Source organism: Lathyrus oleraceus, chromosome 1 (genome assembly GCF_024323335.1).
Source record: "Lathyrus oleraceus cultivar Zhongwan6 chromosome 1, CAAS_Psat_ZW6_1.0, whole genome shotgun sequence".
NCBI classification, from domain to species: domain Eukaryota; kingdom Viridiplantae; phylum Streptophyta; class Magnoliopsida; order Fabales; family Fabaceae; genus Lathyrus; species Lathyrus oleraceus.
The window spans coordinates 384,887,301-384,902,101 of NC_066579.1; the positions used below are offsets into that span (position 1 = coordinate 384,887,301).

The following is a 14,801-nucleotide window of genomic DNA, read 5'->3' on the forward strand; positions in this document are numbered from 1 at the left end:
GGTAGAAAAATGAGTAGGGAAGAGAGGAATCAAGATAATCTTTGAGCTCCAGGTATCATATTGACATGTGTCAGCAAAAGTAATAAAAACTCATCATTAAGAAGAAAACTCATTATTATTGATTCAGCCAAAAAAAAAAAAAAGTATATTTACAACACAACCTACTAAACATTAAATAGGCAAAAACTAAAGTAAAAGAAAAAAATGTAACCTAACTAACTTAACGAACTAAAATGATTATATTGTATTGGGCATTTGTATTTTGGTAGTAACAAATAAAATATTTATTGTTGAATTGAGATTGTTGTGTTTGCTTGTGTTCCATGTTAGTGTGTTCCATGTTACAATCAGAGGAAGAAGGAAGGTCGTTGCAACAATGATGTATTTTAACATATTATATATTTCTACTTCAATAAAATATGATGTAAGGGTTGTTGGCGAAGTGGTTAGAATGATGCCCCTTTATTCCAATAACTTCGGATCAATCATATGCGGTGCGTCCAAAAATTTGTAATTCATTTTCCAATTTTTCTAATTTTCTAAAAAAAAAAATTATAATAAAAAGTTAATAAAAATGACATGAAATTAATTGTTACAAATATGGAAGTGACACATCATCAATTGGTTTGTCATATCATTAAAATTTGACTTTAAATTAGTAAGGGAACTAAAATCCCGAGAAAAAAAAATTATATTTAAGAAAAAAAATATGAATTTAAAAATAAAAGGATCAAAATAAAATAAAAATAAAAATAGAAGGACCAAAGTTACAATTAAGTCAAAATTAAAATACAGAACTGTTTTTAAAAAACTAAATATAATTTTATTAGATAAAAAATTAAAATTAAATTTAAAATTAAATTATGGATCATGCTAGAGCATTGGTTAAGAATTCATAATAAAAAAATAATATAATCAATGAATTGAATAATATAATATTCTTTAAAAAATTAATTATTTATGTTTTTAGTGTATTGAATATATATAATTTTAAAAAAAAAATATTTTTCTAATCTTTTAAATAATATTCAACTTTTTTTAATCTCTCAATCAATACACGGACACTCATTACCATTTTCCTTAAATTAAATAATCAAATAATTTAACCTAAGTTTTTAATATAATTTTGAGTTTTTTTAGGTGAATTCTTTTTTAAAAATAAAAAACATCTTGAATGTTTTGAAAGAAAAAAATTATAGAAATTTATAATTGAAATTTATAAATAAATTTATAAATGGTAATCAAAAGTTTACTATCATATTTGAAATCTATTGTTGTAATTTATTAAATATAAGTGCGTTCCAAAATGACAAATGGTGGAAGTGAGTTAATGCTAATAAATGCATGAGATAACTCTTCATGAATTTTGAATTTTGAATTTTAAATTTTGAATTTTGAATTTTGAATTTTAAATTTTGAATTTTGAATTCGGAGATTGTAACTCTTCATGAGATGTTGCAAAGGCGAAACCATGCAACTGTTGGTGAAACATGCTGCAGGCCAACCATTATGATTATTGGAAAAGGACATTGATTCACCAAGGGTCGCTACCTTGTGAAACAATATCAACATGGCCTATAAAAGCATAAATCCAGATTCAGAATAAAACACAAAAAATCCGAAAATCCTCTAAATAATTCCAGATGCTCTTCGCTGCATTCAGGTTTTCGCCGGTCTTGCGCAAACTCGATAAGACTGAATTATCCTGGGTATTCCTGCATCAGAACTCTAAGACAATCGAGAATGCTTGAAATACTATAAGGAAAGTGTTGCGTTCACGATTCAAGCCTGGATCTCTTTAATCTTTCCGAAATTTCTAACAGTCTTATAGTAGTTTCAAATAATGGTTGTCAAGGCTTCAGTTTCAAGCATCAAAAAGAAAAACTCAAGAAAGAATACAAGAAGAATCGGTATTACGAAATCTGGTATGATTTTATTATTCTTCATATTAATTAGAGCACCGTGAAAATCATGATATCAAGATCTAAATATAAAAGTTTTCTATCAATTAGGATCAGAGTCAGATTATTGATATTGTAATTTTTTGATAATAACTAATTGATATGATTTTGAATTAGATTTCTTTAATAACTATAGTATTACTTAATTTAATGGTTTTCATGATTTTTAATAGAAAAGCAATACCCGTATCATGATTTTCCATTTGTTGGACAAATTATTACATATTGATGGTTGAATGATATGCATCTGACAATACATGAATAAATCATGATTACACAATTATATTATACTTGATTATGTAACCTATTTTCCATATGAATAGAAATTGAAGGGTCTTTGACATAATAGGAAGAAATATGTACATTTCCACATTGGTATTGTACATAATAGAAAAGTTTTCATTCCAGTATGAGATATGAAATTCATGATATGTAAATATATGTATTGTGCATTCATGATATGTAAATTTGTTCCATGATAGAAGTGCATGATAATATGTTGTTTTACTTTAAGAAATAGAGAAACATATTATGCCCTTTGAAGGAAACGGAATTATATATACAGTTTTAAAAGGTTTTACAATATAAACATATAACGGATTCTATGTTGTCTTCTTCCGACATATTGATTGCCATACGGTGCCTTATTTTGGTGACATATAAATACTACTTATCATATGTATATTATATGTATGTTGCATAACAATTCAAGTTGGTATGAAATTATTTTTTTAAAAATACGGGATGTTCCTTTGTTTATTTTTAAAATTAATTTGTATAAAGGATAATTTGTGATTCAATAAGGCATGTAAAGATTATTCAAAGATGAATCATGACTTATATAAACGTTTGAATTTGAAGTATAATGTGACTATTGAATTCTAATATATGAAATTTTTGAGAACCTTATCACAAAGAATAAGGAATTTGATATTCCTACAATGAAGACCCTTGTGAGGAGGGTTCTCCACATATTGTTGAAACACAAACCAGAATTTCTTCATGGATTGCTGAAACATAATCCTAAATTAGAATAAGAAAGAGAGTCTGAAAGGCTAAGGGTCTAGGATCAAACAAAATTGATAATCAATTTATTTCTTTTATCTAATGGAAGGAAATAGTAAGAATTTTGTTCGTAAGATTCTTATTATTCTTCAAGTGGAAGATGATCCTATGACTTAAAAGGAAGGAATCAACAACTTCAAGGGACTCATCTTATTTAGAAGAAAGTATCATATTGTGATGGTACACTAAACACCTACAAGTCTAGATTAATGATCAATGGTGTTTTAAATAAAAAATGTGTTTATCATTTAATACATATGCACTAATAGCAAGCACAACAAAATTAGAGCATTGTTTGCATTAGCTTCTTTGCATGACTTTATAGTTCATGAAATGGATGTCAAAATGAAATTTCAATATGGAGATCTCGATGACGAGATTTACATGAATCAACCATATGGTTATGAATAAAAGGTATGAAAGCTTGTCAAATCCTTGTATGAATTCAAACAAGCACCGAAACAATGACATCAAAAGTTTGACAATGTCATAGTAAGATTCACCAATTAATTAGGGGAGACACACAACTTAAGAGGAGACAATATTTTGTCATCATCAAAAGGGGGGAAATTATGAGGAATAAATCTTATATCTAGTTCAATTTTGATGAAGACAAAGATTATCAAAGGAGAAAAGGTTCAAAAGGTTCATGCACATCAATGATGAAGTTGATTAAGAAAGTTGAACATAAAAATTCAAGTGAAGATTTGAGACAAGTGAACATAACTAAGGTACTCGTTGAAATTTATATTATACTAATTTAAATTGCTCATAATTTCATTTCTCACTTCATCTAAAAACCTTCTTACATCATCATGCATGATTATCTAAAAACATTATTCATCTAATTCTTGTTACAAGTGTTTGTACACAAAGTTGTGTGAGAATATTGTGAATTCACTCGTATTCATATTGATTATATGATTGATCATTAGCAACAAGATGAATGGAATTTTAGAAACAAAGAGGTTTCAAACTTTCATATTCAAGATGAATGATCTTGGACTAGTTGACACATTTTTGGGGATTAAAGTAAAGTGAAATAGTGGGGGTTGTGAACTTAGTCAAACACATTATGTTGAGAAAATGTTGGAAAAGTTCAAACACCTAAACTTTAAGGAAGTAAACACTCCATTCGATCCTAATGTCAAACTTCAAAAGAACAATGGGAGAACCGTGGCACAACTGGAATATGCAAGTGCAATTGGATGTCTAATGTACTTAATGCAATGCACCAGACCTGACATAGCTTTTGCAGTTAGTAAGATGAGTAGATTTACTAGCAATCCAAATGATGAACATTGGAAGGCCATAACTAGGATTTTCGGATATTTGTTAAAGACCAAAAATCTTGGCCTTCATTATGGTAAGTTTCCTGCCGTACTAGAAGGATATACCGACGCAAGTTGGATATCAAGTGTTGGAGATTATAAATCTACAACTAGGTGGATATTCACATTAGCTGGAGGTGCGATTTCTTGGAAAAGCATGAAACAAACATGCATTACTCTCTCAACCATGGAATCAGAGTTTGTGGCTCTTGCGTCTGCTGGATAAGAAGCAAAATGGTTGAGGGACCTCTTATTGGAGGTTCCGTTAGCTAAAGATAATGTTTCAAAAGTATTGATACATTGTGATAGTCAAGTCACCCTGGCTAGAGCCTTCAGTGAAGTGTACAATGGAAAGTCTAGACACATAGGTCTTAGACACTCTCTCGTGAGAAAAAAATGATAAAGGATGGGATCATTTCACTAACATATATACAAACAAGCTATAATTCGGCTGATCCATTTACTAAACCACTGGCCAGAGATTTAGTAAAAACTACCTCGAAAGGTATGGGATTAAAACTCCTTGAATAAGGGTTCCGACAATGATAGCAACCCAATCTGAAGTTAACACATCTTAACCTAAGATTCAATGGGTAACAACAAGTCGTTGATTCAGAAGGTTATGCAACATTCCACGATAATGTTGACGATTACAAACTGAGGGTTGAGTTTTCAAAGAAACTCTTAATGAAGTTCTATATCAAGGAGGATGCGTATCTCAAGAAATAGATACGAATTGAACTTCACCTATATGAACTTCAAGATGGTGCCGTCTTAAGGTGAGAGTTGGAGTTTCTCTCATGAAAAATTTATGAAAACAGGAAAAGCACATGGCCATAAATAGTGCTAGGCGAGATATGTAGGCGAAGAACCTCTAAAAGTGTGTGTATAGCAACGCCAGTCTGATCACATGGGATAATGGTTCAAAGCATAGCTACCTAACGTTCCGATTAGGCTTTGCGTTGTCTTTACTAAGGTTAAGTTCAAATCGAAACATACCTAACTGTATTAACACTTTTTGCTTTATATATTATGGAATTGGATTTGTCATTATTAGAACAAGTGGGGGATTATTGTAATTTATTAAATACAAGTGTGTTCCAAAATGACAAATGGTGGAAGTGAGTTAATGCTAATAAATGCATGACATAACTCTTCATGAATTTTGAATTTTGAATTTTGAATTCGGAGATTGTAACTCTTCATGAGATGTTGCAAAGGCGAAACCATGCAACTGTTGGTGAAACATGTTGCAGGCCAACCATTATGATTATTGGAAAAGGACATTGCTTCACCAAGGGTCGCTACCTTGTGAAACAATATCAACATGGCCTATAAAAACATAAATCCAGATTCAGAATAAAACACACAAAATCCGAAAATCCTCTAAATAATTCCAGACGCTCTTCGCTGCATTCGGGTTTTCGCCGGTCTTGCGCAAACTCGATAAGGCTGAATTATCCTGGGTATTCCTGCATCAGAACTCTAAGACAATCAAGAATGCTTAAAATACTATAAAGAAAGTATTGCGTTCACGATTCAAACCTGGATCCTTTAATCTTTCCGAAATTTCTAACAGTGTGAAGATAATATATATATATATATATATATATATATATATATATATATATATATATATATATATATATATATATATATATATATATATATATATATATATATATATATATATATATATATATATATAAAATACTTTTTTTTATTAATAGTCGATATATTTAACAATACAAATTAACCATGTTAGCTTTTTAATATTTTTATTTTTCATAATTAACCTAATAAGAACGGGAAAGAAGAAGCCTTAAAAAGAGTAATACTAATTTTTTAAGGGTATATTTGACAAAAAAAAATCCTATTGCATATGTTGATGTGCCAATAAAAAAACGTTTTGCATAAATGATGAAGAGATGAACTCACTTCTTCCTCCAATTCATGAACTCATTTCACACCGAGGGACAGGCATAAATTTGATACTAATACTAAAAAAAAAAAAAGAAAAACATCATCGGACTTAACGTATTGTTTTTTTAATTCGGCGGCTACTAATCACAATTAGGTATTTACTCTCTCTCTCTCTCAAGGGTTTTCATGTTCTTCTTCTACTTGGTTTAATAATTGTATATATATCCCCTCAGTTTCTTCCTAATTATTTTGATCAATTATTTACCCTTCAATCCTTCTTTTTAATCTGCCCCCACGATATCGCCATTTTCATCTTCGACCGCCGTAACAGAAACAATCACCATGTTGAAGTTCAATACGTGGCCCAACACAACCCCAACCCTAACCCTATTCAATCTCAACTGCTTACCTTCCCCACAACCATCACCATCCTCTCTACATTTCGATTCAATCTCATTCCAAGCCTCCTACCTCATCAACAATTTCGATTTCTCCCCACAATTAGCTTCCAAACTTTCCTCCACCTACCGTCTTGCTTTCAAAACCACCCAAAATCCTGACTCTGTTCTCAACTTCTTCACAGATTACGGTTTCTCTAATTCCCAGTTACACCACATCATTGCCAAGGCACCATGGCTGCTTTCCTGCAACCTCTCCAAAAGGGTCTTGCCAAAGTTTCTATTTTTTCTCTCCAAAGGTGCTTCTATCTCTGACATTGTTAACCTTGTCAGCAGGAACCCTATAGTCTTGAGTCCAAGCTTGGAGAATCATATAGCCCCAACTTATGAATTGCTTTATAGAATCTTGCAATCAGACAAGGAAGTTATTGCTTCTGCAATTCGCACTCCAAATTTACTCTGTGACCATCTTGTACCACGTAACATTACAATGCTGATTCAGAATGGAGTCTCTGACTCAAATATTGCCAGAATTCTTCGAAACTGGAATGGGAGTCGGACATTGCAGATGTCTGAGATGATGACTTTATTGGAGGAATTAAAAGATTTGGGGTTTAATCCTTCAAAAACAATTTTTGGTGCAGCATTGATTGCCAAAACATCAGTACCCAAAACCAGGTGGAACAAGAAAGTTGATACTTATAAGAAATGGGGTTGGTCTGATCAAGATGTCATTGAAGCATTTAAAAAACAACCTTTTTGTATGTTAAAATCCGTTGACAAGATTGATTTAGTCATGAATTTCTGGGTAAATCAATTGGGCTGGGATGCTATGGCCCTTGCCAAACAACCCACGCTTTTTTGCTTAAGTTTGGAAAAAAGGATCATTCCAAGGGCCTCGGTTGTGCAATTTCTTTTGATGAATGGTTTGAGAAATAAGAGTGCAAGCTTAACTTCTCCATTTGTACCGCCTGAGAAGGTGTTTCTTGATAGGTTTATAAAACGTTTTGAGAAGAAGTCGTCTTATCTATTAAACTTGTACGAGGAGAAACTCAAGCTTGCATACACCGAGGACAAAAATTGCATCTCATGATTAGATTTTCAGGTATTTCAGACATGCCGTAATGTTGTTCCATATTTGTTTGGTACAGACTCTGATTGGAGCTAGTTTAGGAGTAGGGATTTGCTACCTTTCGGGAGGGAAAGTCACTATGGTTTTCTCTCTGCCCCTTTCCTATATTAGCTTTAGTTACTTTTAACAAATTTTGGGTTTCTTATGATTGATATTTATTCAAAATCCTTTGTTTATCGACACCATATGATTTGCCGGTGCTACATGTTAAAGTTTAACTTTCTTGAATATTTGTTTTTGAAGTGTGATTTCTCGTTCCATGTTTGTTTAGCCCAATAATCTATTGCACATAAAATATTGTTGGATTTAAAATGGTTTTAAGCTGTATTTGTAATCATGGACAGACAGAGCCATAGTTATATGGTAGTTGTGCATATGTGTAGACTTCTGATACATCATTCTTGAAGCTACACTTCTGGTTTGGATTTGTAGAGCACGACACAACTATTTAAAATAGTTACCAGTTAGCATTATACTTTAGATTGGTGTTATTTCTAAATACTCTTCTTTTGGTTTTCTGAACTTCAGTGATTCATTCCAAGGGAAGACTTGTGTCGTTTCTGTTACTATTTTATATCAATTTTTTACTGTCTTTATGTTTGGAGGAGTGATGTATTCTTTTGATGAACCAAGGCTTTCTTTGATTTAATTTTTGGTGAATTATACTTTAATTGAAGTTGAATTATACTTGGAGTAGCCAAACTTGATTATGGATGTGTAGAATTGGCTGTCTTGGAGTAGAATTGATTTTGGTTGAAGATAGAATTTGTAGTTTGAGTCTAAATGTGATTTTTACACTGAAATTTATTGTTCAACTCACTTTGGTTGAAATTTATTCAAACATAAATCATTTTATCTTCAACTCACTTTTAGGTAAAAACAATTTTACATAATCAATTCACCAAAATCACCGCTATTTGGTTTAACTTTTGGAAGATCAAATGCAATTCTAGAGGTGTAGAATTGATTTTGAAATGATTTTTAAGTGTTTGGTTCTTTTAAAGCAGAATTGATTTCACCCCATATCTCTTTGAAATATGTTCTAAAGGATCAAAGTTATTGTCAATTGTATCAAGGATTGTTTTATATTGTTTCTCCAAATTCATTTGCGGTAGGAGTATAAACGTATAAACGAGAATATTATTGTATCTAAAATCACCAGGAAAATGGGATACTTTATAATTAAAGTGGATTAGCAAAAGCTTATAAAAGCTTATGATAGATTGAGTTGGAGATGTATTTCGGATACTAAGCTAGGATGTCAAATGACTTAATCAATATCATTATGTACACAATTACTTGAGTTTAGACGGGTATGAAATGGAATGCCGTACGTGGAAATTGAGGAAATGTGATCCTTTATCACTCTATCTTTTCTTTATCTGCGGTGATAAAGCGTCTCGTCTTATTAGTGAAGCACCATATATGAATATAGTTAGAGGGCCCTTAGTGTGGGTAGGAATGGTCCTTTTATGTCTCACATGATAGTTTGTGGATGACCAAATACTTTAATAGTTAAACTATTGTGGAACATATGCATTGTGTTGCCAATATTCTTAACAAGTTTTATAGTATTTCAAGCATGTTACTATTGAAAAAACCAGCATTTCCTTCATTAGGAATGTTAGCAATTAATTGACTCTAAGTCTCGGGATTCTGAGAAATGCAATTTAATGATGAGTATTTGATAGTGTTCTTACTCGTAAAGCTCCTAAACGGGGATATTTTTAGTATTTATTAAAGCAGACGAAGAATAATCTTTCTATTTGAAAGGTTAAATAACTATCTTTTGCAAGGATTGTGACTTAAGTCAAATATGTTATCAAGACTATTCCCACCTCTTCGACGAGGATCATTGCCTAACCGAAATCTTGTTTACATGATATTTAATGTTGGAAATAAAGGGTTTTCAAGAAAGATGAAAGAAGAATAAGAAGGAAAAGAGATAAAAGAGAGAAAAGCTAGAATCTGAATTTGTGAAAAGAGAAATCCTTATTGAGTGAAGTTGTTGTTTTCTATTTACATCATACCATGCCCTTCATATAAGCAACTAAAATTCAAACCCAAAACTTATAAAATGAAAAATATGAAACTACAAGTTACGCTTCGACATAACAACTATATGTTGTATTCGACTTTGTCGAATACAACTGACTCCTATTACTTCGACTAACTACTTTGACACAGACAAATGATAACTTTCTACGAAACTATGAATTACAACTAACACACCACTTAATTCATGTTTTCGAGACTTCTCATTCTAATGCTTTTCTTCAACTCGTCGAATATTACTTTCTTCAAAGGTTTGGTGAGTATATCAGTTAGTTGCCATTTTGTCTTACAATGCTCAAGTTCAAGCTTTTCTTTGTTAACTTGACCCCTAAGAAAATGATACATCATCTCTATGTGTTTACTTCGACCATGACACATTGGATGATTCACCAGGTTGATAGTTGACTCGTTGTCAACAAACAACTTCATTTTCCTAGGTTCCATTATCTTGAGCTCTTCGAGCAACATCTCTATCCATGATGCTTGACATGCTGCATATGATGCAATCACGTACTCAGCTTCATAAGATGAAAAATTCATATTGTTTTGCTTCCTTGAGCTCCATGAGATTGGAGCGCCTTCGATCATAAATATGTAATGTGTGGTACTCTTTTTCTCGTCTTGATCACCACTTAAATTTGAATTAGTGTAGCCATATACCTCTGCATCTGTGTTGGTCATCAGCACACCATGATCAATCGTACATTCGATGTATCTTAGAACTCTCTTGGCCTCAATGAGATGATATTCTTGGGGTTTCTCCATGAATCAGCTCAATAATCTGACGTTTTGACAGATATCTGGCTTGCTATTGCAAAGATACCTCAAAGATCCAATGATTTGTTTGTATAGTGTTGCACTTACAAACTTATCATATGTCTCCCTCCTCAACTTTTCTTCAGTTTCTAATGGCGTAGCAGCTGCATCACAATTGCTCATCTTGAGCCTCTTCAAGATATATTGGGAATACTTCTTCTGGATCAATAACACTCCTTCACATGTGTCTTTAAACTCAATCTCTCATAAATATGAAAAATTCCCTAGGACATACATTTCAAACTCCTGCATCAACTTCGACTTGACTCTTCTAATCTCGACCTCATCTGCACATGTAATCAACAAGTCCTTAACATACATGTATAAGATGATTCGACTGGCCCTAGATGAATCATTGACATACACTCCATATTCAGAGACACACTTTGTGAAACCTGCTTCGATCAAGAAACCATCTATTATCTTATTCCAAGCTCTTGAGGCTTACTTCAAACCATTGAGAGCCTTCCTCAATCTGTATACCTTCGACTCATGCCCTTTGATTTCGAATCCTGGTGGTTGAATGACATTAACTTCATCTTCCAAAGGTCCATTCAGAAATGATGACTTTACATCTAACTGATGTATCTTCCACCCTTTGTATGTTGCCTTCGACACAACAATTATGATGGTTTCCAACCTCTCCACTAGTGCATACACTTTGTCGAAATCAATACCAGGTTTTTGTAGAAAACCACTCGCCATTAGTATTTCCTTATGCTTGGAAATTTCACCATTTGTCCTTCGTTTCAACTTGCAAACCTACTTCACATTAATTGGCTTCTTGAATGGCTCTTCGACAGGCTCCCATGTCTTGTTCTTCTCGATTGCCCTGATTTCTTCTTTCATGATTGCTAACCAATTCAAATCATTCATGGCTTGATCCAAATTGATTGATTTTGCTTCATCCATCATCATCGCTTCTTCTATTAAGTCACCATCTACATCGACTGCTTGATTTTGGAATCTCTCATATCCAGCTAGCCTTGTCGACTCAGTTCTTGCTCTAGTCGATCTTCTGACATTCTGCTCAGGTGGTTATTCGTTTCGATTGTTTGTGACCTCGGTCTATTGGTCTTCATCAAGCACATTTGTGACTGTTTAGTTCTCTTTTCGAACTAAACTTTGACTCCAATCCCATCATTTACTTTCATCCACTAGAACATCTCGACTGATCACAATTTATCATCATTTGGTGAATACAACTTGTATGTGTAATACCCCAAAATTTACCCTTCATTTTTTCTGGAAGCATGGGATTATGTTTTACACTTCATTAGCATCATATTAGGTCATACTCATTGCATACTGCATTAGTGACATGGAGATCAGGTTTTGATCGATCACTCCTTAATAGAAGGAGGCCACACAAAGCAAGATTGAGAATTGGACTTCATTTTCTAAGTATACAAGTCTCAAGGGTCTCAGGGGGGTCCAAGTATCTTATTGTGGTCCTAAGTTCATCAGTGAAGGATTCAAAGCTATCAGAGTGTTCATCTGGATTTAATCAGAAATTAGGGTTTCATGGCTACTTGTAACAGGCAATGTTTGGTTGGAAGTAGAGGAGCTCATCCATGTCATGATTAGAGAGGCATCTTGACCTAGGAAGATTCACAATTATCTCAGAAAGATCCATTGGTAATCAGTGCAATCAGTTCTTGATCATTTTGCCCTAAAACTAGGGTTTGATATAAAATCAGTTTATTTCTGATTCTTTGGGTGAAACTCTTTTCCATGGCCCTCCATATGTCCACAAGGGTCTATATACAAAAAACAACTCTTTATTTGAGCTAGAAGTGCTTCAATTGATCAATGGAATCGGGAATAAGACAATTTGGAAAAAGTCAACTGTGAGGCCAGAAAAGTCAACTCCTGACATTTTGAGAGTGGAATCTCAAAATCCATGCCTAGGAGATCCTACATGTGAAATTTAATCAAGTTTGGATCATGGATTCATCATTTAATCAGGAATTGGAAAAGTTACTTAATTTGGAAATGGTTGACTTTCCATTTAGGGCAAGTTTTCATGATCGTTGCACTCACTTTAAGCCCATTTTGTATCAAGATAAAAGCTCCATTTAAAAATTTCTCCAACATGAAAGTTGTTCCTATTGTTCCAAGCTTTCTAGATATATAAAGTTTTCTCCATTTGGATTAGAATTGAGAAAGTTATGATTAGTCAAAGTGAGACATTTTTTTAGGACACTTAGAAAAATTTATAAGTCCAAAATCTTCAAAATTTGTCAAGAATTCTTGGCCAGTTTCTTGCACTTCAAGGCATTATTTGAAAATACTTTATTCACAACAATTGTACCTTGCCATGTCCTCTTTCACATCCTTTTGGAATCATCTCATTTGGATCCATGGTTTGAGAGATACATTCATTTAAAGTGGGCACTATGACTTGATTTTCTAGGCAGATTTTGGGCCTGACTGGCCCAATCAGATTTTCTAAGCATGCTGCACAAACCAGTCACGTTTTTTTTACCTCTTTTCGCCATGCATTGGACATCCATTCACTTAAGTTTGGCCCAAAATAACAATATTTTACACCTCACTTCACACTTTTATTCTTATGGATAAATCACTTATTAAAAAGCCCATTAGAACACCTAATCCACCCTATTTAAGAAGTTGAAACCCTAACCCTAAAGGAGCATTGAAATTTCGTGGCAAGGAGGCAAAGCTTCATCACATATCAGATTCCATTCCACTTCTATTTTCCATTAGGTAATCATCTATTCCATGACCATGTTTTGATATATCTACGCTTGCTTAACATGTTCATCACCATTAATCCTTCCATTTTCATATTTCTTTTTCTGATTTAAAATATTTTCTTCGTCCATAAAATTACCCAAAAATATTTTTCACTTTTCTTAACGTTTTATTTAATTTTATATAATTTTTATTTTCGTATTTTTTTAATATTAATATTTTATTTTAATTATTTATTCTAAATGGTCCATTTTAACACACTTTTTTTATTGATTTTATTTTTATGACTTAAAATTATTGTTAGTATTTGATTTTTGGGATGAAGGTTGACCACTGTCTCATGGTCAAGCTGACCTTTTCTTGGAATTTTATTTCTCATTTTCAATTTATTTTGGATTTATTTTTGACCTAGTTTGGTTGGTTGACTTTTAATTTAACTTCTGTTTTATTTTAATTAATTCACGTACCAATTTTCATTATTTTTAAAATATTTTTGGGGTATGATGATGTCCTGACCCCACCTTATTTAGTTTAATTTTTCATAATTTTCTTGATTAATTTACTATTTATTCTTGATTTATTTCTAACCTAGTCTTATTAATTGACTTTTGGTTTGACCTATGTTTTGTTTTAATTAATTCACGTGCCTATTTTCATTATTTTTAAAATCTTTTTGGGGGATGATAATGTCCTGACCCCACCTTATTTAGTTTAAGTTTTCATAATTTTCTTGATTAATTTACTATTTATTCTTGATTTATTTCTAACCTAATCTTATTAATTGACTTTTGGTTTGACCTATGTTTTGTTTTAATTAATTCACGTGCCTATTTTCATTATTTTTAAAATACTTTTGGGGATGATGATGTCCTGACCCCACCTTATTTAGTTTAATTTTTCATAATTTTCTTGATTAATTTTCTATTTATTTGTTATTTTTTAAGTTGACTTGAATTTTCAGTTGACTTCTTTATGATCGATGTTTGACTTAGGGATTGCTTATGGCAATTGAAGAGATCTTTTGATCCTCCCTCGTTCATCTTATATGCCATGTATTAGAGGCCTTTTACCTTGATTTTATTTGGTCCTTACCTCATTTCCTGATTAAATTATTCAGTGGACCCTTCGTGTGCATATTTTCATCTGTTTGATTCATCTGTTATCTTTTATACTTGTTTCTCTCATTCATGCTTTCTATTGCTTGATTATTTAACATGTTCATACTCTCATGCATTGTTTAAATGCTCCATTATTTGATTCTTTGGTTTGATTATATATTGTTTATTTATCCGATCTGGTTGATAACTGTTGCCTACTTGTATGATGTATGAGGCATATATTCTTATTGTTTGTTTGCCATGAACAATCCCCATTCATAACAAATGTACCCCTCTCCCATAAA

General features: G+C 32.3%; 2 protein-coding genes across 3 annotated transcripts; both read left to right on the forward strand.

Moving 5' to 3' along the window:
• The first annotated feature begins 4,112 nt into the window (after positions 1-4,112).
• Positions 4,113-4,583, forward strand: LOC127108742 (secreted RxLR effector protein 161-like). Its single transcript, XM_051046023.1, has one exon. It carries the CDS (start codon positions 4,113-4,115, stop codon positions 4,581-4,583), a length of 471 nt encoding a protein of 156 aa, XP_050901980.1.
• A 1,667-nt stretch (positions 4,584-6,250) lies between these two features.
• Positions 6,251-8,052, forward strand: LOC127138645 (uncharacterized). 2 transcript variants are annotated; one of them, XM_051065140.1, is made up of 2 exons: positions 6,251-6,434; positions 7,015-8,052. In XM_051065140.1, exon 2 carries the CDS (start codon positions 7,169-7,171, stop codon positions 7,769-7,771), a length of 603 nt encoding a protein of 200 aa, XP_050921097.1. In that variant the 5' UTR covers positions 6,251-6,434; positions 7,015-7,168; the 3' UTR covers positions 7,772-8,052. The 2 variants fall into 2 exon arrangements, with proteins under 2 accessions (XP_050921097.1, XP_050921091.1); XM_051065134.1 differs by having other exon boundaries at positions 6,257-8,052.
• Positions 8,053-14,801: the final 6,749 nt, after the last annotated feature.